General features: G+C 34.0%; 1 protein-coding gene across 1 annotated transcript; it reads left to right on the top strand.

Moving 5' to 3' along the window:
* Positions 1–21094: 21094 nt before the first annotated feature.
* LOC143863569 (tropinone reductase homolog) lies at positions 21095–22974 on the top strand. The gene is made up of 5 exons (XM_077374278.1): positions 21095–21252; positions 21370–21577; positions 21713–21929; positions 22068–22180; positions 22733–22974. The coding sequence occupies exons 1-5, from the start codon at positions 21161–21163 to the stop codon at positions 22907–22909; spliced, it is 807 nt and encodes a 268-aa protein (XP_077230393.1). The 5' UTR covers positions 21095–21160; the 3' UTR covers positions 22910–22974.
* The last annotated feature ends 268 nt before the right edge of the window (positions 22975–23242 follow it).

The raw sequence follows: 23242 nt of genomic DNA, 5'->3' as shown, positions 1-23242 counted from the left end.
AACATCTGTAACTTTCACGTTTAGGTGCTGAGGTGGCGAAATTTCTACCTTTCCAAAGTCGTCAAATTCTCTTTCCACAGAAAAATACCTCATCAAAAAATTCAATGGGTTGAGGGAGTTATGGTCACTTTACCCTAAACAGTATTAAACCGTAATTTTGAGATAATATATGGTGGTAATTGATAAAATATCAATAACTCTCTAATTTTAAGTGCCAAACTGGTGAAATTTGTACCATTCGGAAGTCGTCAAATTCTCCTTCCGCAGAATAAAGCATCCTAAAAAAATTTGAAGGGTTGAGAGAGTTATGGCCTCTTTACGCTAAACAGTATTAAACCGTAATTTTTAGATAATATAAGGAGTTATTTGATAAAACATCAGTAACTCTCCCATTTTATGTCCCAAAGTGGGAAAATTTCTACCATTCGGAGGTCGTCAAATTCTCTTTCCATAGAAAAAAACCTCATCAGAAAATTCAATGGGTTGAGAGAGTTATGGTCTCTTTACCCAAAACAGTATTAAACCTTAATTTTGAGATAATATAGGGAGTTATTTGATAAAACATCACTAACTCTCTGATTTTAAGGGCTGGAGTGGTGAAATTTCTACCATTCGGAGGTCGTCAAATTCTCTTTCAACCGAAAAAACATCCTAAAAAAGTTCAATGGGTTGAGACAGTTATGGCCTCTTTTCACTAAAAAGTGTCCCACCGTAATTTTGAGATAAAACATCTGTAACTTTCACATTTTAGGTGTGAAGGTGGGGAAATTTCTACCATTCGGAGGTCGTCAAATTCTCTTTCCACAGAAAAATACCTCATCAAAAAATTCAATGGGTTGAGAGAGTTATGGTCTCTTTACCCTAAACAGTATTAAACCGTAATTTTGAGATAATATATGGTGATATTTGATAAAACATCCATAACTCTCTCATTTTAAGTGCCAAACTGGTGAAATTTATACCATTCGGAGGTCGTCAAATTCTCCTTCCACAGAATAAAGTATCCTAAAAAAATTTGAACGGTTAAGAGTGTTGTGGCCTCTTTACGCTACACTGTATTTAACCGTAATTTTTAGATAATATAAGTAGTTATTTGATAAAACATCAGTAACTCTCTAATTTTAAGTGCCAAAGGGGGAAAATTTCTACCATTCGGAGGTCGTCCAATTCTCTTTTCATAGAAAAAAACCTCATCAGAAAATTCAATGGGTTGAGAGAGTTATGGTCTCTTTATCCTAAACAGTATTAAACCATAATTTTGAGATAACATCAGGAGTTATTTTATAAAACATCAATAACTCTCTCAATTTAACTGCCAAAGTGGTGAAATTTCTACCATTCAAAAATCGCTAAATTTTGTTTCCACAGAAAGAAACCTCATCAAAAAATTCAATGGGTTGAGAGAGTTATTGTCTCCTTACCCTAAACAGTATTAAACCGTCATTTTGAGATAATATAGGGAGTTATTTGATAAAACATCAACAACTCTCTCATTTTAAGTGCAAAACTAGTGAGATTTATACCCATCGAAGGTCGACAAATTCACTTTTCACAGAAAGAAAACCTCATCAAAAAATTCAATCGGTTGAGAGAGTTTTGGTCTCTCTACCCTCAACAGTATTAAACCGTAATTTTGAGATAATATAGGGAGTTATTTGATAAACATCACTAACTCTCTGATTTTAAGGGCCAGAGTGGTGAAATTTCTACAATTTGGAGGTCGTCAAATTCTCTTTCCACAGAAAAAACATCCTAAAAGTTCAATGGGTTGAGAGAGTTATTGCCTCTTTACACTAAAAAGTATTCAACTGTAATTTTGAGATAAGATAGGGAGTTATTTGATAAAACATCTGTAACTTTCACGTTTTAGGTGCTAAGGTGTGGAAATTTCTACCATTCCGAGGCCGTCAAATTCTCTTTTCACAGAGAAATACCTCATCAAAAAATTCAATGGGTTGAGAGAGTTATGGTCATTTTACCCTAAACAATATTAAACCGTAATTTTGAGATAATATAGGGTGATATTTCATAAAACATCAATAACTCTCTCATTTTAAGTGCCAAACTGGTGAAATTTGTACCATTCGGAGGTCGTCAAATTCTCCTTCAACAGAATAAAGCATCCTCAAAAATTCGAAGGATTGAGAGAGTTATGGCCTCTTTACACTAAACAGTATTAAACCGTAATTTTTTGATAATATAAGGAGTTATTTGATATAACATCAGTAACTCTCCCATTTTAAGTGCCAAAGTGGGAAAATATCTACCATTCGGAGGTCGTCAAATTATCTTTCCATAGAAATAAACCTTATCAGAAAATTCATTGGGTTGAGAGAGTTATGAAGTCTTTACCCTAAACAGTATTAAACCATAATTTTGAGATAACGTAAGGAGTTATTTGATCAAACATCAATAACTCTTTCATTTTAAGTGCCAAAGTGGTGAAATTTCTACATTCGGAAATCACCAAATTCCATTTCCATAGAATAAATCTCATTAAAAAATTTAATAGGTTGAGAGAGTTATGGTCTCCGTACCCAAAACAGTATTAAACCATCATTTTGAGATAATATAGGGAGTTATTTGATAAAACATCAACAACTCTCTCATTTTAAGTGCAAAACTGGTGAAATTTATACCCTCCGAACGTTGACAAAATCTCTTTTCACGGAAAAAAACCTAATAAAAAAATTCAATGGTTTGAGAGAGTTATGGTCTCTCTTCCCTAAACAGTATTAAACCGTAATTTTGAAATAATGTAGGGAGTTATTTTATAAAACATCAATAACTTTCTCATTTCAAGTTTCAAACTGGAGAAATTTCTACCATTCGGAGGTCGTCAAATTCTCTTTGCCCCTATAAAACCTAATCAAAAATTCAATGGGTTGAGAGACTTATGGTCTCTTTACCATAAACAATATTAAACTGTAATTTTGTGATAATATAGAGAGCTATTTGATAAAACAACAATAACACTCTCATTTTAAGGGCCAAAGTTGTGAAATTTCTACCATTCGAAGGTCGTCAAATTCTCTTTCCATAGAAAAAAATTAACCAAAAAAATCAAAGGGTAGAGAGAGTTATGGTCTCTTTACCATAAACAGTATTAAACCGTAATTTGGAAATAACATAGAGAGTCAATTGATAAAACTTCAGTAACTCCCACATTTTAAGTGCCAAAGTGGGCAAATTTCTACCATTCGGAGGTCGTGAAATTCTCTTTTCATAGAAAAGAACATCCTAAAAAAATTCAATGAGTTGAGAGAGTTATGGCCACTTTACCCTAAAAGGTATTAAACCGTAATTTTGAAATAATAGAGGGAGTTATTTGATAAAACATCAGTAAATCTTTCATTTAAGTGTCAAAGTGGGAAAATTTCTACCATTCGGAGGTCGTCAAATTCTCTTTCCGTAGAGAAAAACCACATGAACAAATTCAATGGGTTGAGAGAGTTATGGTCTCCTTACCCTAAACAGTATTAAACCGTTATTTTGAGATATTATAGAGAGTTATTAGATAAAACATCAATAACTCTCTCGTTCTAAGTGCCAAAGTGGTGAAATTTCTACCATTCGTAGGTTGTCAAATTCTCTTTCCACAAAAAAAAAAACTCATCAAAAAATTCAATGGCTTGAGAGAGTTATGGTCTCTTTACCCTAAACAGTATTAAACCATAATTGTGAGATAATATATGGAGTTATTTGATAAAACATCAATAACTCTCTCATTTTAAGTGCAAAACTTGTGAAATTCCTTCCATTCGGAGGTCGTCAAATTCATTTTCTACAGAAAAAAACCTCATCAAAAAAAATAATTGGCTGAGAGAGTTATGGTCTCTTTACCCTGATAAGTTTTAAACCGTAAATTTGAGGTAATATAGGGAGTTATTTGATATAACAGCAATAACTCTCTCATTTTAAGTGTCAAACTGGAAAACATTCTACCATTCGAGAGTCGCCAAATTCCCTTTCCCTCGAAAAAAACCTCTTCAAATAATTCAATGGGTTGAGAGAGTTATGGTCTCTTTACCTTAAATAGTATTAAACCGTAATTTCAGTTAATATAGGTAGTTATTTAATAAAACATCAGTAACTCTCTTATTTTAAGTGCCAAACTGGTGAAATTTCTACCATTTGGAGGTCATCAAATTCACTTCCCACAGAAAAAAATCCTAATTAAATTCAATGGGTTGAGAGAGTTATGGCCTCGTTACCCTAAAAAGTATTAAACTGTAATTTTTAGAAAATAGAGGGAGTAATTTGATAAAACATCAGTAACTCTCTCATTTTGAGTTCCAAAGTGGGAAATTTCTACCATTCGGAGGTCGTCAAATTCTCTTTTCATAGAAAAAAACCACATCAAAAAATTAAAGGGGTTGAGAGAGTTGTGGTCTCTTTACCCTAAACTGTAGTTAACCATAATTTTGAGATAATATAGGGAGTTATTTGATAAAACATCTATAACTCTCTCATTTTAAGAGCCAAAGTGGGGAAATTTCTACCATTCGGAGGTCGTCAAACTCTCTTTCCACACAAAAACCTCATCAAACAATTCAATGGGTTGACAGTTATCGTCTCTTTACCTAAACAGTATTAAACCGTAATTTTAAGATAATTAAGGGAGCTATTTGACAAACCATCAATAGCCCTCTTGTTTTAAGTACCAAAGTGGTGAAAGTTAGACCACTTGGAGGTCGTCAAATTCTCTTTCCACAGGAAAAAACTTCCTAAAGAAATTCAATGGGTTGAGAGAGTTATTGTCTCTTTACCCTAAAAAGTATTAAACCATAATTTTGTGATAATATAAGGAGTTATTTGATAAAACATCAATAACTCTCTCATTCTAAGTGCCCAAGTGGTGAAATTTCTACCTTTCGGAGGTCGTCAAATTCTCTTTCCACAAAAAAAAACCTCATCAAAAATTCAATGGGTTGAGAGAGTTACGGTCTCCTTATCCTAAAAGTACTAAACCGTAATTGTGAGATAATATAAAGAGTTATGTGATAAAACATCAATAACTCTCTCATTTTAAGTGCCAAATTGGTGAAATTTCTACCATTCGGAGATCATCAAATTCACTTTCCACTGAAGAAAATCACATTAAAAAATTCAATGAGTTGAGAGAGTTTTGGTCTCTTTACCATAAATAGTATTAAACCGTAATTTTGAGTTAATATAGGGAGTTATTTGATAAAACATCAATAACTCCCTCATTTTAAGTGCCAAAGTGGTGAAATTTCTACCGTTCGGAGGTCATCAAATTCTCTTTCCACAAAAAAAACCTCATCAAACAAGTCAATAGGTTGAGAGAGTTATCATCTCTTTAACATAAACAGTATTAAACCGTAATTTTGAGATAATAAAAGGAGTTATTTGAGATAACATCAAGCACACTCTCATTTTAGTACCAAAGTGGTGAAATTTGTACCATTCGGTGGTCGTCAAATTCTCTTTCCATAGAACAAAACCTGATAAAAAATGTCAATGGGTTGCAAGTGTTTTGGTCTCTTTACACTAAATAATATTAAATCGTAATTTTGGGATAATATAGGGAGTTGTTTGATAAAACATCAATAACTCTCTCTTTCAAAGTGCCAAAGTGGTGAAATTACTACCATTCGGAGGTTGTCAAATTCTCTTTCCACAGAAAAAAGCATCCTAAAAAAATTCAACGGCTGGAGAGAGTTATGGCCTCTTCCCCTTAAACAGTATTAAACCGTAATTTTGAGATAATATAGGGAGTTATTTGATGAAACATCAGTAACTCTCTCATTTTAATTGCCAAAGTGGGGAATCTTCTACCATTCGGAGGTCAACAAATTCTCTTTCCATAGAAAAAAACCTCATCAAAAAATACAATGGGTTCAGAGAGTTATGGTCTCTTAACCCTAAACAATATTCAACCGCAATTTTGAGATAATATAGGGCGTTATTTGATAAAAACATCAATAAGTCTCTCACTTTAAGTGCCAAACTAGTGAAATTTCTATCATTCGGAAGTCATCTAATTCTCTTTCCACGGAAAAAACCTCTAAAAAAAATTCAATTGGTCGAGAGAATATTTTGGTCTCTTTACCATAAATAGTATTAAACCGTAATTTTGACATAATATAGGGGGTTATTTGATAAAACATCAGTAACTCTCTCACTTTAAGTGCCAAAGTGGGAAAATTTCTACCATTCGGTGGTCGTCAAATTCTCTTTCCACAAAAAAAAACTCATCAAAAAATTCAATGGGTTGAGAGACTTATGGTCTCTTTACCCTAACTAGTATTAAACCGTAATTTTGAGATAATATAGGGAGTTGTTTGATAAAACATCACTAACTCTCTGATTTTAAGGGCCAGAGTGGTGAAATTTCTACCATTCGGAGGTCGTCAAATTCTCTTTTCTCAGAAAAAACATCCTAAAAAAGTTCAATGGGTTAAGAGAGTTATGGCCTCTTTACACTGAAAAGTATTCCACCGTAATTTTGAGATAAGATAGGGAATTATTTGATAAAACATCTGTAACTTTCACGTTTTAGGTGCTAAGGTGGGGAAATTTCTACCATTCTGAAGTCGTCAAATTCTCTTCCCACAGAAAAATACCTCATCAAAAAATTCAATGGGTTGAGAGAGTTATGGTTTATTTACGCTAAACAGTATTAAACCGTAATTTTGAGATAATATGGGGAGTTATTTGATAAAACATCACTAACTCTCTGATTTTAAGGGCTAGAGTGGTGAAATTTCTACCATTCAGAGGTCGTCAAATTCTCTTTCCATAGAAAAAACATCCTAAAAAAGGTCAATGGGTTGAGAGACTTATGGCCTCTTTTCACTAAAAAGTGTTCCACCGTAATTTTGAGATAAGATAGGAAGTTATTTGATAAAACATCAGTAACTTTCTCGTTTTAGGTGCTAAGGTGTGGAAGTTTCTACCATTCGGAGGCCGTCAAATTCTCTTTCCACAGAAAAATACCACATCAAAAAATTCAATGGTTATGGTCTCTTTACGCTAAACAGTATTAAACCATAATTTTGAGATAATATATGGTGATATTTGATAAAACATCAGTAACTCTCTCATTTTAAGCCCCAAACTAGTGAAATTTGTACCACTCGGAGGTCATCAAATTCTCCTTCCACAAAATAAAGCATCCTAAAAAAAATTGAAGGGGTGAGAGAGTTATGGCCTCTTTACGCTAAACAGTATTAAACCGTAATTTTTAAATAATATAACGAGTTATTTGATAAAACATCAGTAACTCACCCATTTTAAGTGCCAAAGTGGGAAATACCATTCGGAGGTCGTCCAATTTTCTTTCCATAGAAAAAACCTCATCCGAAAATTCAATGGGTTGGGAGAGTAATGGTCTCTTTATCCTAAACAGTATTAAACCATAATTTTGAGATAACATAAGGAGTTATTTGATAAAACATCTATAACTCTCATTTTAAGTGCCAAAGTGGTGCAATTTCTACCATTCGGAAATCGTCAAATTCCGTTTCCACAGAAAAAATCCTCATCAAAAAATTCAATGGGTTGAGAGAGTTATTGCCTCTTTACACTAAAAAGTATTAAACCGTAATTTTGAGATAAGATAGGGAGTTATTTGATCAAACATCACTAACTTTCTCGTTTTAGGTGCTATGGTGGGGAAATTTCTACCATCCGGAGGTCGTCAAATTCTCTTTCCACATAAAATACCTACCCAAAAATTCAATGGGTTGAGAGAGTTATGGTCTCTTTACCCTAAACAGTATTAAACCGTAATTTTGAGATAATATAGGGTGATATTTGATTAAACAACAATAACTCTCTCATTTTAAGTGCCAAACTGGTGAGATTTGTACCATTCGGAGGTCGTCAAATTCTCCTTCCACAAAATAAAGCATCCTAAAAAATTCAAAGGGTTGAGAGAGTTATGACCTCTTTACGCTAAACAGTATTAAACCGTAATTTTTTGATAATATAAGGAGTTATTTCATAAAGCATCAGTAACTCTCCCATTTTAAGTGCCAAAGTGGGAAAATTTCTACCATTCGGAGGTCGTCAAATTCTCTTTCCATAGAAAAAAACCTTATCAGAAAATTCAATGGGATGAGAGAGTTATAATCTCTCTACCCTAAACATTATTAAACCATAATTTTGAGATAACATAAGGAGTAATTTGATAAAACATCAATAACTCTCTCATTTTAAGTGCCAAAGTGGTGAAATTTCTACATTCGGAAATCCTCAAATTCCATTTCCACGGTAAAAAATCTCATCAAAAAATTCAATGGGTTGAGAGAGTTACGGTCTTCTTACACAAAACGGTATTAAACCATCATTTTGAGATAATATAATGAGTTATTTGTTAAAACATCAATAACTTTGTCATTTCAAGTCTCAAACTGGAGCAATTTCTACCATTCGAAGGTCGTCAAATTCTCTTTCTCCCTACAAAACCTAATCAAAAAATTCAATGGGTTGAGAGACATATGGTCTCTTTACCATAAACAGTATTAAACTGTAATTTTGGGATAATACAGGGAGTTATTTGATAAAATATAAATAACACTCTCATTTTAAGTGCCAAAGTTGTGAAAGTTCTACAATTCGAAGGTCATCAAATTCTTTTCCAATAGAAAAAAAAGTTATCAAGAAACTCAATGGGTAGAGAGAGTTATGGTCTCTTTACCCTAAACAGTATTAAACCGTAATTAGGAGATAACATAGGGAGTTAATTGATAAAACTTCAATAACTCCCTCATTCTAAGTGCCAAAGTGCGGAAATTTCTACCATTCGGAGGTCGTGAAATTCTCTTTCCATCGAAAAGAACATCCTAAAAAAATTCAATGGGTTGAGAGAGTTAAGGCCTCTTTACCCTAAAAAGTATTAAAGCCTAATTTTCTAATAATATAGGGAGTTATTTGATAAAACATCAGTAACTCATTCATTTTAAGTGCCAAAGTGGGGAAATTTCTACCATTTGGAGGTCGTCAAATTCTCTTTCCGTAGAGAAAAACCACATTAACAAATTCAATGGGTTAAGAGAGTTATGGTCTCCTTACCCTAAACAGTATTAAACCGTAATTTTGAGATAATATAGAGAGTTATTTGATAAAACATCAATAACTCTCTCATTCTAAGTGCCAAAGTGGTGAAATTTCTGCCATTCGAAAGTTCCTCAAATTCTCTTCCCACAAAAACCAACCTCATCAAACAATTCAATGGGATGAGAGAGTTATCGTCTCATTACCTAAATCGTACTAAACCATTTTTTGAGATAATTTAGGGAGTTATTTGACAAACAATAAATTACTCTCTTATTTTAAGTACTAAGGTGGTGAAATTTCGACCATTTGGAGGTCGTCAAATTATCTTTCCACAGAAAAAAAACATCCTAAAAAAATTCAATGGGTTGAGAGAGTTATTACCTCTTTACCCTAAATAGTATTAAACCGTAATTTTGAGATAATATAGGGAGTTGTTTGATAAAACATCAATAACTCTCTCATTCTAAGTGCCAAAGTAGTGAAATTTCTACCATTCGGAGATCGTCAAATTCACTTTCCACAAAAAAAAATTTCATCAAAAAACTCAATGGGTTGACAAAGCTACAGTCTCCTTAACCTAAAAGTACTAAACCATAATTGTGAGATAATATAAAGAGTTATTTGATAAAACATCAATAACTCTCTCATTTTAAGTGCCAAAGTGGTGAAATTTCTACCATTCGGAGATCGTCCAATTAACTTTCCACAGAAAAAAATCACATCAAAAAATTCAATGGGTTGAAAGAGTTTGGGTTTCAGCTGCGTCTCCACCTCCTCCTGCTGCATTAAACCGTAATTTTGAGATAATATAGGGAGTTATTTGATAAAACATCAATAACTCCCTCATTTTAAGTGCCAAAGTGGTGAAATTTTTACCATTCGGAGGTCGTCAAATTCTCTTTCCACAGAAAAAAAACCTAATCAAACAAGTCAATGAGTTGAGAAAGATATCGTCACTTTACTGTAAACAGTATTAAACCGTAATTTTGAGATAATAAAAGGAGTTATTTGAGAAAACATCAATAACTCTCTCATTTTAAGTGCCAAAGTGGTGATATATGTACCATTCGGAGGTCGTCAAATTCTCTTTCCATAGAACAAAACCTGAGCAAAAAAGTCAATGGGTTGAGAGAGTTATGGTTTCTATACCCTAAACAGTATTAAATCATAATTTTGGAATAATATAGGGAGTTGTCTGATAAAACATAAATAACTCTCTCTTTCAAAGTGCCAAAGTGGTGAAATTAATAACATTCGGAGGTCATCAAATTCTCTTTCCACATAAAAAAGCATCCTAAAAAAATTCAACGGCTTAAGAGTGTTATGGCCTCTTCACCCTAAACAATATTAAACCGTAATTTTGAGATAATATATGGAGTTATTTGATAAAACATAAGTAACTCCCTCATTTTAATTGCTAAAGTCGAGAATTTTCTACCATTCGGAGGTCAACAAATTCTCTTTCCATAGAGAAAAACCTCATCAAAAAATACAATGGGTTCAGAGAGTTGTGGTCTCTTTACCCTAAACAATATTAAACCGCAATTTTGAGATAATATAGGGAGTTATTTGATAAAACATCAATAAGTCTCTAATTTTAAGTGCCAAACTAGTAAAATTTCTACCATTCGGAGGTCATCAAATTCTCTTTCCACCGAAAAAACCTCGAAAAAAAATTCAATCGGTCGAGAGAGTTATGGTGTCTTTACCCTAAACAAAATTAAATCGTAATTTTGATATAATATAGGGAGTTATTTGATAAATCATCAATAACTCTCTCATTTTAAGTGCCAAAGTGATGAAATTTCTACCATTCGGAGGTCGTCAAATTCTCTTTCTACAGAAAAAAAAATCACATCGAAAAGTACATAAGGTTGAGAGAGTTATGGTCTCCTTACCCTAAATAGTATTAAATCGTAATTTTGAGATATTATAGGGAGTTATTTGATAAAACATTAATAACTCTCTCTTTCAAAGTGCCAAAGTGGTGAAATTACAACCATTCGGAGTTCGTCAAATTCTCTTTACATAAAAAAAACCTAATCAGAAAATTCGATGGGTTTAGAGAGTTATGGCATCTTTACACTAAAAAGTATTCCACCGTAATTTTGAGATAAGATAGGGAGTTATTTGATAAAACATCAATAACTCTCTTATTTTAAGTACTAATGTGGTGAAATTTCGACCATTTGGAGGTCGTCAAATTCTCTTTCCACAGAAAAAAACTTCCTAAAAAAATTCAATGGGTTGAAAGAGTTATTGCCTCTTTACCCAAAAAAGTATTAAACCGTAATTTTGAGATAATATAGGGAGTTATTTGATAAAACAACAATAACTCTCTCATTTTAAGTGCCAAAGTGGTGAAATTTCTACGATTCGGAGGTCGTCAAATTCTCTTTCCACAGAAAAAAATACTGATCAAAAAATTCAATGGGTTGAGAGAGTTACGGTCTCCTTACCCTAAAAGTACTAAACCGTAATTGTGAGATAATATAGAGAGTTATTTGATAAAAGATCAATAACTCTCTCATTCTAAGTGCCAAAGTGGTGAAGTTCCTACCATTCGGAGGTCGTCAAATTCTCTTTTCACAGAAAAAAACGTCATCAAAAAATTCAATTGGTTGAGAGAGTTACGGTCTCCTTACCCTAAAAGCACTAAACCGTAATTGTGAGATAATATAGGGAGTTATTTGATAAAACATCAATAACTCTCTCATTCTAAGTGCCAAAGTAGTGAAATTTCTACCATTTGTAGGTCGTCAAATTCTCTTTCCACAGAAAACAACCTCATCAAAAAATTCAATGGGTTGAGAGAGTTATGGTCTCTTTATCCTAAACAGTTTTAAACCGTAATTTTGAGATAATATAGGGAGTTATTTCATAAAACATCAATAACTCTCTCATTTTAAGTGCCAAAGTGGTGAAATTCCTACCAATCGGAGGTCGTCAAATTCTCTTTTCCATAGAGAAAAACCTCATAAAAATCCGTGGGTTGAGAGAGTTATGGTCACTTTACCCTAAAAAGTATTAAACAGTACTTTTGAGATAATATAGGGAGTTATTTCATAAAACATCAATAACTCTCTCATTTTAAGTGTAAAACTTGTAAAATATCTACCATTCGAAGTTTGTCAAATTCCATTTCCCCAGAAATAAAACCACATCAAAAAATTTGATGGGTTGAGAAAGTTAGGGGCTCTTTATCTTAAACAGTTAAAAATAGTAATTTTGAGATAATATAGGGAGTTTTTTAATAAAACATCAGTAACTCTATTATTTTAAGTGCCAAACTGGTGAAATTTCTACCATTTGGAGGTTTTCAAATTCTTTTTCCACAGAAAAAAAAATCCTAGAAAAATTCATTGGGATGTGAGAGTTATGGCCTCTTTACCCTAAAAAGTATTAAACCGTAATTTTGAGATAATATAGAGAGTAATTTGATAAAACATCAATAACTCTCTCAATTTTTGTGCTAAAGTGGCAAAATTTCTACCATTCACAGGTAAACAAATTCTTTTTGCAAAGATAAAAACCTCATCAAAAAATTCAATAGGTTGAGAGAGTTATGGTGTCTTTACCCTAAACAATATGAAACCGTAATTTTGTGATAATATAGGGAGTTATTTGATAAAACATCAATAGCTTTCTCATTCTAAATGCCAAAGTGGTGAAATTAATACCATTCGGAGGTCGTCAAATTATCTTTCCACAGAAAAAAACGTCATCAAAGAATTTAATGGGTTGAGAGAGTTATCGTCTCTTTACCCTAAAGAGTATTAAACCGTTATTTCGAGATAATATAAGGAGTTATTTGATAAAACATCAATAACTCTCTCATTTTAAGTGCCAAAGTGGTGAAATTTTTACCATTCGGAGGTTGTCAAATTCTCTTTCTATAGAAAAAAACCTCATCAAAAAATTCAATGAGAGGAGAGAGTTATTGTCCCTTTACCATAAACAGTATTAAATCGTAATTTTGAGATAATATAGGGAGTTATTGGAGAAAACATCAATAACTCTCTCATTTTAAGTGCCAAAGTGGTAAAATTTCTATCATTCGGAGATCGTCAAATTCTCTTTCAACAGAAACAAACCTCATCAAAAAATTCAATAGGTTGAGAGAGTTTTGGTCACTTTACCATAAACAGTATTAAACCGTAATTTTGAGATAATATAGGGAGTTATTTGATAAAACATAAAAAACTCTCTCATTTGAAGTGCTAAAGTGGTGAAATTTCTTCCATTCGGAAGTCGTCAAATTCGCTTTCCACGAAAAAAATCATCCTAAAAAATTCAATGGGTTGAGAGAGTTATGGCTTCTTTAACCTAAAAAGTTTTAAACCGTAATTTTGAGATAATATGGAGAGTTATTTTATTAACATCAGTAACTCTTTCATATTATGTGCCAAAGTGGGAAAATTTCTACATTTCGGAGGTCGTCAAATTCTCTTTCCGGAGAAAAAATTCTCATCAAAAAATTCAATAGGTTGAGAGAGTTATGGGCTCTTTACCTTAAAAAGTATTAAACCATAATTTTGAGATAATATAGGGAGTTATTTTTTAAAACATTAAAACTCTCTCATTTTAAGTGCCAAAGTGGTGAAATTCCTACCATTCGGAGGTCGTCAAATTCTCTTTACACAGAGAAAAACCTCATTAAAAAATCAGTGGGTTGAGAGAGTTATGGTATCTTTACCCTAAAAAGTATTAAACCGTAATTTCGAGATAATATAGGGAGTTATTTCTTAAAACATCAATAACTCTCTCATTTTAAGTGTAAAACTTGTAAAATTTCTACCATTCGAAGGTCGTCAAATTTCCTTTCCCCAGAAATAAATTCACATCAAAAAATTCGATGGGTTGAGAAAGTTATGGTCTCTTTACCTTAAACAGTTAAAAATAGTAATTTTGAGATAATATAGGGAGTTTTTTAATAAAACATCAGTAACTCTATTATTTTAAGTGCCAAACTTGTGAAATTTCTACCATTTGGAGGTCGTCAAATTCTTTTTCCGTAGAAAAAAATCCTGGAAAAATTCATTAGGTTGTGAGAGTTATGGCCTCTTTACCCTAAAAAGTATTAAACCGTAATTTTTAGATAATATAGAGAGTTATTTGATAAAACATCAATAACTCTCTCAATTTAAGTGCCAAAGTGGGGAAATTTCTACCATTCACAAATAAGCAAATTCTTTTTTCAAAGAAAAAGCCTCATCAAAATATTCAATAGGTTGAGAGAGTTATGGTCTCTTTACCCTAAACAGTATGAAACCGTAATTTTGAGATAATATAGGGAGTTATTTGATAAAACATCAATAACTCTCTCATTCTAATTGCCAAAGTGGTGAAATAAATACCATTCGGAGGTCGTCAAATTCTCTTTACACGAAAAAAATCTTCATCAAAGAATTCAATGGGCTGAGAGAGTTATCGTCACTTTACGATAAAGAGTATTAAACCGTTATTTCTAGATAATATAGGGAATTATTTGATAAAACATCAATAACTCTCTAATTTTAAGTGCCAAAGTGGTGAAATTTCTACCATTCGGAGGTCGTCAAATTCTCTTTCTATAGAAAAAAAACCTCATAAAAAAATTCAATGGGTTGAGAGTGTTATGGTCTCTTTACCATAAACAGTATTAAATCGTAATTTTGAGATAATATAGGGAGTTATTTGAGAAAACATCAATAACTCTCTCATTTTCAGTGCCAAAGTGGTAAAATTTCTACCATTCGGAGATCGTCAAATTCTCTTTTTACAGGAAAAAACCTCATTAAAAAATTCAATGGGTTGAGAGAGTTTTGGTCACTTACCATAAACAGTATTAAACCGTAATTTTGAGATAATATAGGGAGTTATTTGATAAAAATCAATAACTCTCTCATTTTGAGTGCCAAAGTGGTGAAATTTCTACCATTCAGAGGTCGTCAAATTCGCTTTCCACGGAAAAAATCATCCTAAAAACTTCAATGGGTTGAGAGAGTTATGGCTTCTTTAACCTAAAAAGTTTTAAATCGTAATTTTGAGATAATATGGGGAGTTATTTTATGAACAACAGTAACTCTTTCATATTATGTGCCAAAGTGGGAAAATTTCTACAATTCGGAGGTCGTCAAATTCTCTTCCCACAAAAAAAGCCTCATCAAAAAATTCAATGGGTTCAGAGAGTTATCGTCTCTTTTCCCTAAACAGTATTAAACCGTAATTTTGAGATAATATTGGGAGTTATTTGATAAAACATCAGTAACTCTCTCATTTTAAGTGCCAAAGTGGTGAAATTTCTACCATTCGGAGGTCGTCAAATTCGCTTTTCACAGAAAAAAAAAAACATCCTAAAAAACTTCAATGGGTTGAGAGAGTTATGGCCTATTTACCCTAAAAAGTATAAAACCGTAATTTTGAGATAATATAGGAAATTATTTGATAATAATTCAGTAACTCTTTCCTTTTAAGTGCCAAAGTGGGAAAATTTCTACCATTCGGAGGTCATCAAATTCTCTTTACATTGAAAAAAACCACAAGAAAAAATTCAATGGGTTGAGGGAGTAATGGTCTCCTTACCCTAAACAGTATTAAACCGTAATTTTGGGATATTATTGAGAGTTATTTGATAAAACATCAGCAACTCTCTCATTTTTAGTGCTAAAGTGGTAAAATTTATATCATTCGGAGGTCGTCAAAGTCTCTTTACATAGAAAAAAAACCTCATCAAAAAATACAATGGGTTGAGAGAGTTATGGTCATTTTACCCTAAACAATATTAAACCGTAATTTTGAGATAATATAGGGAGTTATTTGATAAAACATCAATAACTCTCTCATTTTAAGTGCCGAAGGGGTGAAATTTCTGTCATTGGAAGGTCGTCAAATTCTCTTTCGACATAAAAAAACCTAATAAAAAAATTCAATGAGTTGAGGGGGTTATCGTCTCTTTGCCCTAAATAGTATTAAACCGTAATTTTGAGATAATATAGGGAGTTATTTGATCAAACATCAATATCTCTCATTTTAAGTGCCAAACTGGTTAAATTTCTACCATTCGGAGGTCGTCAAAGTCTCTTTCCATAGAGAAAATTTGCATTCATAGAAAAAATTCGCATCAAATACTTCAATGGGTTAAGAGAGTTATAGTCTCTTTACCCTCAACAGTATTAAACCGTAATTTTAAGATAATATAGGGTGTTATTTGATAAAACACCAATAACTCAATTATTTTAAGTGCAAAACTGGTAAAATTTCTACCATTCGAAGGTCGTCAAATTACCTATCCCAGAAAAAAAAAACCTCATCAAAAAATTCGCTGGGTTGAGACAGTTATGGTCTCTTTACCCTGAATAGTATTAAACCATAATTTTGAGATAATATTGGGAGTTATTTTATAAAAGATCAATAACTCTCTCATTTTAAGTATCAAACTAGTGAAATTTCTACCATTTGGAGGTCGTCAATTTCTCTTTGTAGAGAAAAAACATTATAAAAAATTCAATGGGTTGAGAGAGTTATGGCCTCTTTACCCTAAAAAGTATTATACCGTAATTTTGAGATAATATAGGGAGTTATTTGAAAAAACATCAGTAACTCTCTCATTTTAAGTGCTAAAGTGGGGAAATTTCTACAATTCGGATGTCGTCAAATTCTCTTTCAATAGAAAAAACCTCATCAAAAATTTCAGTGGGTTGAGAGAGTTATGGTCTCTTTACCCTAAAAGTATTAAACCGTAACTCTGAGATAATATAGGGAGTTATTTTATAAAACATCAGTAACTCTCTCATTGTAAGTGCCAAAGTGGTGAAATTTCTACCATTTGGAGGTCGTCAAATTCTCTTTCCGTAGAAAAAAATCTCATCAAGGAATTCATTAGGTTGAGGGAAGTATGGTCTCCTTACCCTAAATAGTATTAAACCGTAATTTTGAGTTAAAATAAACAAGGTAAAATTTTACAAGGGTTTGCAATTTAATGCAACTTTTTATAATTGCTTGTTTTAACAAAGCAGGCTGATCAAATGCGTACAGACCACCACATGGGCCCTTGTTACAAACAAATAAAAACCTCTGACAATGACATTGCAAAATTATTGGAGTCATGCCTCCACGAGAAAAAGGGACCGGTCTATTGTTTTCAATTAACAGAGAAGAGAGCTTCAACTATAAATAAATGGACTGCACTGCACTGCACTGCACTGCACTGATCAGTGATCACATACTACCAAACGGTTGAGATTAATTGAAAGTGAAATATCTAGTAATAAAAATAAAGACCAACGTGACAGCTCAATTTCATCATCACAGGGATGCAAATTGCTCCATGTGCTGATATGTTTTTCGCTTCTGAAAAACACCTTTTCTGATAGAGTTTTTCAAATGGGACGGAGGGAGTATTATTGCAGTAATCCCCACGAGAAACCTGCCCAATTATCATATGGACGAAATTGTCTCCATGTGTGGACATGTTTTCCATGAAGTGTCCAATTGTTACCTATGAGAATTAATTTCTTATTGGGACCTGCCCAATCATCAATGCTTCCCATAGGTGTTGCTTACAATAGATGGGGTGACGATATTTTCACCCATCTGCAGTAGTCATTCGCCGCCTTACAACGTGAACAGGGGGCAACTTTTATGCTTTTTGAGGTCAAATCACGTTAACAGTGGACGAATGTGTACTGCAGATGGGTGAAAACATCATCTCCCTATATTTGTAGTATCATGTAACTTTACAGTTCAATCCCCAAAACCCTCTGACAATGACATTGCAAAATTGGGCAAAATATTCAATGGTCCATGGTTCTACGTGGCACTCCAAACGGTTGAGATTCAATAAAAGTGAAATATCTTCTAGCAATAAAAATAAAGAAGACAGTGTCACGTGGTGGGACCACTCAAATATTTGCTCGTGATTCAGCAAATTTCTCTGCAATGATTCCTTCTCATAATTTCATTGCTCAATTGGTCACATTGGGTGATGTGAAGCAAATGTGCCCCTATGTTTTGGATGATGAACTGTCCGATTGTGTTGGTACAAAACTCTTCCATTTTGTGATAGTGCCCCAGAAACCAATCCGAATTGAATTCTTAATCCACTTGCAGGAATATGAGCGTCTCTCGGAGATCAAATGGGTCTTTGTTACTACATACTAGCAAAAACATCTCATAATGACATTGCAAAATTATTGGAGTCATGGCCACACGAGAAAAGGGATGGATCCTTTGTTTTTTTTTTTTTCAATTAACAAACAAGAGACCTTTCCTTGTTAGAGCTTCAACTATAAAAAAATGTGCTCCACTGATTAGTGATCACTATTTTCGAAATATATTTTCGGGTGGGGGAGGCATGACTCCAATAATTTTGCAATGTCATTGCCAGATGTTTTTGTTTTTGCCTCCGCCCCTGGTAACAAGGGCCCATGTGATTATGACCATTTGGGACCAATGAGATATCTAATCTTCATTCAAATCTATAATTTGGCCCATCTCCAAATTGCATGTGACCATTTGGGACCAATGAGATTACGAGAAGGAATCATTGCGATCAATTGGCTGAATCAAGACAAACAATTTGCATCGATATAATAAGGGATTTGCTGAGGACCATCCCGCATTTCTCAGTTGGTCTATCACAGGACAGACCAACCACCCAGGCTCACTTTTCAGCAGCTTTTCCCTCTGACAATGACATTGCAAAATTATTGGACTCATGTCCCCACGTGAAAATCGCGGATGGGTCCTTTGTTCTCAGTTAACAGAGCGAATTGTGTGGTCCTTTGATTGGTTCTTTGATTATTTTTCTAAAGAAAGTTAGGTGTGACTTGCTATAGAAAGTTAAAAAACCATTTCACTTTTTTCCAAAACCACTCTACCTTTTTTCAAAACCAGATTTTCTTTCGAGTCAAAGTTTACACTCAAATGATATCATTTTTTTCCATTGGTAAAATAATGTATACTTTTATTGTTTCTATTTACCTCTATACCGTAACAAAAAAGTGGTAGTATCTTACTCCCACTTTGTAATACTCCCACTTTGTTAAGCGGGTGTATTGGACATCGACCCCGTGATGATGGCCCAGGACCACTGACAAATTAATTCCTTCTCATTGTTTCATTGCTCCCGTGGTGGTGACAGCTCAATTTCATTATCATAGGGATGCAAATTGCTCCATGTGCCCCTATGTTTTCCCTCCTCATAAAACTTTTCAAATGGGACAGAGGGAGTATTATTGGAGTCATCCCCACGAGAAACCTGCCCAATTATCATAAAAAGGATGAAATTTGTTCAATGTGTGGACATGTTTTCCATGACCTGTCCGATTGTGACCAATAAGAATTGATTTCTTATTCGTACCTGCCCAATTATCAATGCTTCCCATAGGTGTTGCTGACAATAGCTCAGTGATATATTTGGAGAATCATGTAACTTTATATTTCAATCGCAAAACCCTCTGACAATAACATTCCGGGCAAAATATTAAATGGTCCTGCCCCAAAGTTCTACGTGGCACTCCAAACAGTTGAGATTCATTGAAAGTAAAATATCTTCTAAGACTGTGTCACGTGGTGGGACTACTGAAATATTTTCAAAAGATTTCAACACGTGACAGTAAAGTCGTCAGAAAAATAATCAAAGGACCACACAATTCGCTCTGTTAACAAAGGGCACATCCACGATTTTCTCGTGGGGGCATGAGTCCAGTACTTTTGCAATGTCATTGTCAGAGGAGATGATTGCAGAGCAATTTGGTGAATCACGACAAGCAGCCGTTTGGTAGTATGTGATGGCTGATCAGTGCAGTGCATTTATTTAAAGTTGAAAACAAAGGACCTATCCACGATTTTCTCGCGGCGGGTGGGGGAGGCATGACTCCAGTAATTTTGCAATTTCATTGTCCGATGTTTTTGTTCGTTTGTAACAAGGGCCCATGTGATTATGACCATTTGGGACCAATGAGATATCTGACCTCCATTCAAATCTTTAACCTGGCCCATCTCCAAATTGCATGTGACCATTTGGGACCAATGAGATTACAAGAAGGAATCATTGCAGATCAATTTGTATGGATATAATAAGGGATTTGCTAAGGACCATCCCGCATTTCCCAGTTGGTCTGTCGCATTACAGACCAGCCACCCAGCCTTTGCAGACAAAAGCTGTTGAAAAGTGAGCCTGGGTGGTTGGTCTGTCCTGTGATAGACCAACTTCAAAATGCCTTTTATCTGGTCGTACATGGAAAACATACCCACAAATGGAGAAATTGTTTCTCGTGGGGATGACTCCAATAATACACTCTGTCTCATTTGAAACGTTTTATGAGAAGCGAAAACATATCGTCACATGGAGCAATTTGCATCCCTATGATAATGAAATTGAGCTGTCACGTCACCCAATGTGACCACGGGAGCAATGAACCAATGACAAGAAATCATTGCAGATCAATTTGGTGAATCGCGACAAGCAATTTCATTATCATAGGGATGCAAATTGCTCCATGTGCCGATATGGTTCTTCTTCTCATAAAACTTTTCAAATCGGACGGAGGGAGTATTATTGGAGTCATCCCCACGAGAAACCTGCCCAATTATCATAAATCAATAACGAATAAACCAAAAAGGATATTAGCCCCGTCTGCTGTCCGCCTGTGTCCACCCAAATGCAAACTAATTTTATAGCAGTTTTTTCACAAAAATTAAAGGAAATAAAAATAGTTTCTTTTGCAAATAAAATTTACTACCTCCATCCCATTTGGAGATTCACTGTTTCATTTTTTCAGTCAAGTATAAACTTTGTGGTTTGTAGTCTTTTTTTATATAGTTTACTATGATTATTATTTTATTCATTGACATTAATTAAATGAGGATTGATAGATACGAGGGAGCCCTTGCGTAAAGAGCCAAAAAAAAAACTTTATATTTCAGGATCATGGCAGCCTGTTATTTCCAAGAGAGTTTTCCTTATTCAAATGGTTATTACCAAAAGAGTACATCTTATTAATTTTCACCCCTTTAAAACAACGGTACACCCCGTTTAAGAAGAATATACCCCAATAGGGGGTGCATCGTTGTTTCGAGGAGGTGAAAATATCACTGCCCGAAGGGAACTATAAAATGGCAGCTGTATGTATGCATTAGCTAAACATCTATGGCGCAGACAGAGATAATAGGTGGAGATGAAAAAAGGTGGTCTCTTAAGGGTAAGACTGCCCTCGTCACTGGTGGTACTCGAGGCATAGGGTATGCAACACCCTCCTCCTCAATTTACTATAATTTTTTAGATTATATAACTACTGTGTAAAATCAAAATTTTCCCATTTCAATCTCCTTCCCTTAATTTATTTGTGTGTTGCGTAGGCATGCTATTGTTGAAGAACTTGCACGCTTTGGAGCAGTGGTCTATACATGTTCACGTAAGCAAAACGAGATTGATGAATGTTTGGAGCAATGGAAGAGCAAGGGATTTCAAGTTACAGGGTCTGTGTGTGACTTAACATCACGATCCCAGCGTGACAAGTTAATGGAGACTGTTACAGGTTATTTCAATGGGAGGCTCAATATCTTGGTTAGTATGACCATTAATTGCCTAAAACTGTACGTTAATTTGACAAACAAAATTGCCAATTAATTTGTTTTCGTTTTGTTGCTTAAATTGTGGTAAAAATACCTTTTTTGTTTGTTTGTTTGTTTGTTTGTTAAGGTGAACAATGCTGGTATATGTATACTGAAAGAAGCGATCGACTTCACAGCCGAAGATTACTCCAACCTAATGGCTACCAATTTTGAGGCTTATTGGCACTTATCTCAGATTGCATACCCTTTCTTGAAGGCTTCAGGAAATGGAAACGTTGTCTTTCTCTCTTCTGCAACTGGCCTTATGGCAACCTCTCTTCATTCATTGTATTCGGCAACTAAAGGTAATTAATGCAGAGATTTGACAAAATGCATTTTTTTATAATCATGGAAATTACTGTATAATAAACATTATCATGTACCAAAATAAATGGCAACTGCCTAATGATTCTAATTAAGTTTCTTCATCTTTTTGAAATTAGGTGCAATTAATCAAGTAACGAAGAACTTGGCATGTGAATGGGCTAAAGACAATATCCGAGTTAATGCAGTCACTCCATGGGTCATCAATACCCCAATGGTCCAAGCAAACGCTGTAAATCTCTTTGTCCTGCTTCTCTTTTCGGTTTAAAAGACAGAGAAGCCCTAATGTGCTCTGACAAATTCCCACACAATTATTCTCATGTATTTTTGTATAACCCACTTAAATCCTCGAATAATATATTTTTTAAGAAAAAAATGTCACATGACCACCATTTCTCTGGGAAATATAGGGATTAAATGGCATATACATGGGAGTTAAAGTGGGTCAGAAAAGAGGAAAGTGTTCCTGTGCGCTGCAGTGCAGCTCCCTGCGCTTTAGTGGCTTATAAAGCCTCTCATTCGTCACTTTTTGTGGACCTGCAAACGTGAACAGAACCAATGGGATGCTTTATAAGCCACTAAAGAGCAGGGAAGCTCCCTGCAGCGGCGCAAGAACACTTTTCTCATGTGAAAATACATGAGCATTTTGTGACTAAGTTAATGAAAAAACACATGGACATTTCTTATCTTTTACCCTAATTTTTTCCCCTATTTGTAGATAATTAATTTTGTCATCCTTATTTAGTTTGTTTAATTATCATAAATTAATACCGTTTTCTTGCAGAGATCTGAGGGAAAAGAACTAGTAGAAGGCTATATTGCTCGAGCTCCAATGGGCCGTGCAGGAGAGACTAATGAAGTTTCAGCTCTAGTGGCATTCCTTTGTTTCCCTGCAGCTTCATATATAACTGGACAAGCTATCTCTGTAGATGGTGGATATACAGTTAATGGGTTCCCATGATTTTTGTACTCTATTTTATCGCTCTATCCTTGTATTGAACTATTTTATGTTTGTTTTGTGTCGCCTATGAACTGTTTGTTAATTATTCTAGCATTAAAACTAGCAGCGCGAGTTGGATTGCTTTTACAAATTACTGATGGCTAGAGGTGGAAAAATTATTCAACCCAAAACGGTAGGAAAAGCCAATCTCAAAAACGCAATAGTTATTTTTGAGAACTAAATGGTAATAATTTTATTGATCAACTGAAATATGAAATTACAACTGGAACTAGAAAGCTAGGAATCTCATAAGGCCAATTGATAACAACCAGATAGTGTCACCATCTGATATAA

The sequence above is a fragment of the Tasmannia lanceolata genome, unplaced genomic scaffold (assembly GCF_043159265.1).
Source record: "Tasmannia lanceolata isolate RefF3 unplaced genomic scaffold, GAP_Taslan_0.1 ptg000044l, whole genome shotgun sequence".
NCBI lineage: Eukaryota > Viridiplantae > Streptophyta > Magnoliopsida > Canellales > Winteraceae > Tasmannia > Tasmannia lanceolata.
This window is presented reverse-complemented; position numbering and strand designations above follow the sequence as displayed.

Bases quoted from the DNA above. Each gene is read 5' to 3' on its own strand.
- LOC143863569 (XM_077374278.1), top strand. From the start codon at position 21,161: ATGGCGCAGACAGAGATAATAGGTGGAGATGAAAAAAGGTGGTCTCTT. The intron at 21,930-22,067 runs GTAATTAATGCA...TTTTGAAATTAG, and splicing joins ATTGTATTCGGCAACTAAAG to GTGCAATTAATCAAGTAACG. The intron at 22,181-22,732 runs GTAAATCTCTTT...GTTTTCTTGCAG, and splicing joins CAATGGTCCAAGCAAACGCT to AGATCTGAGGGAAAAGAACT.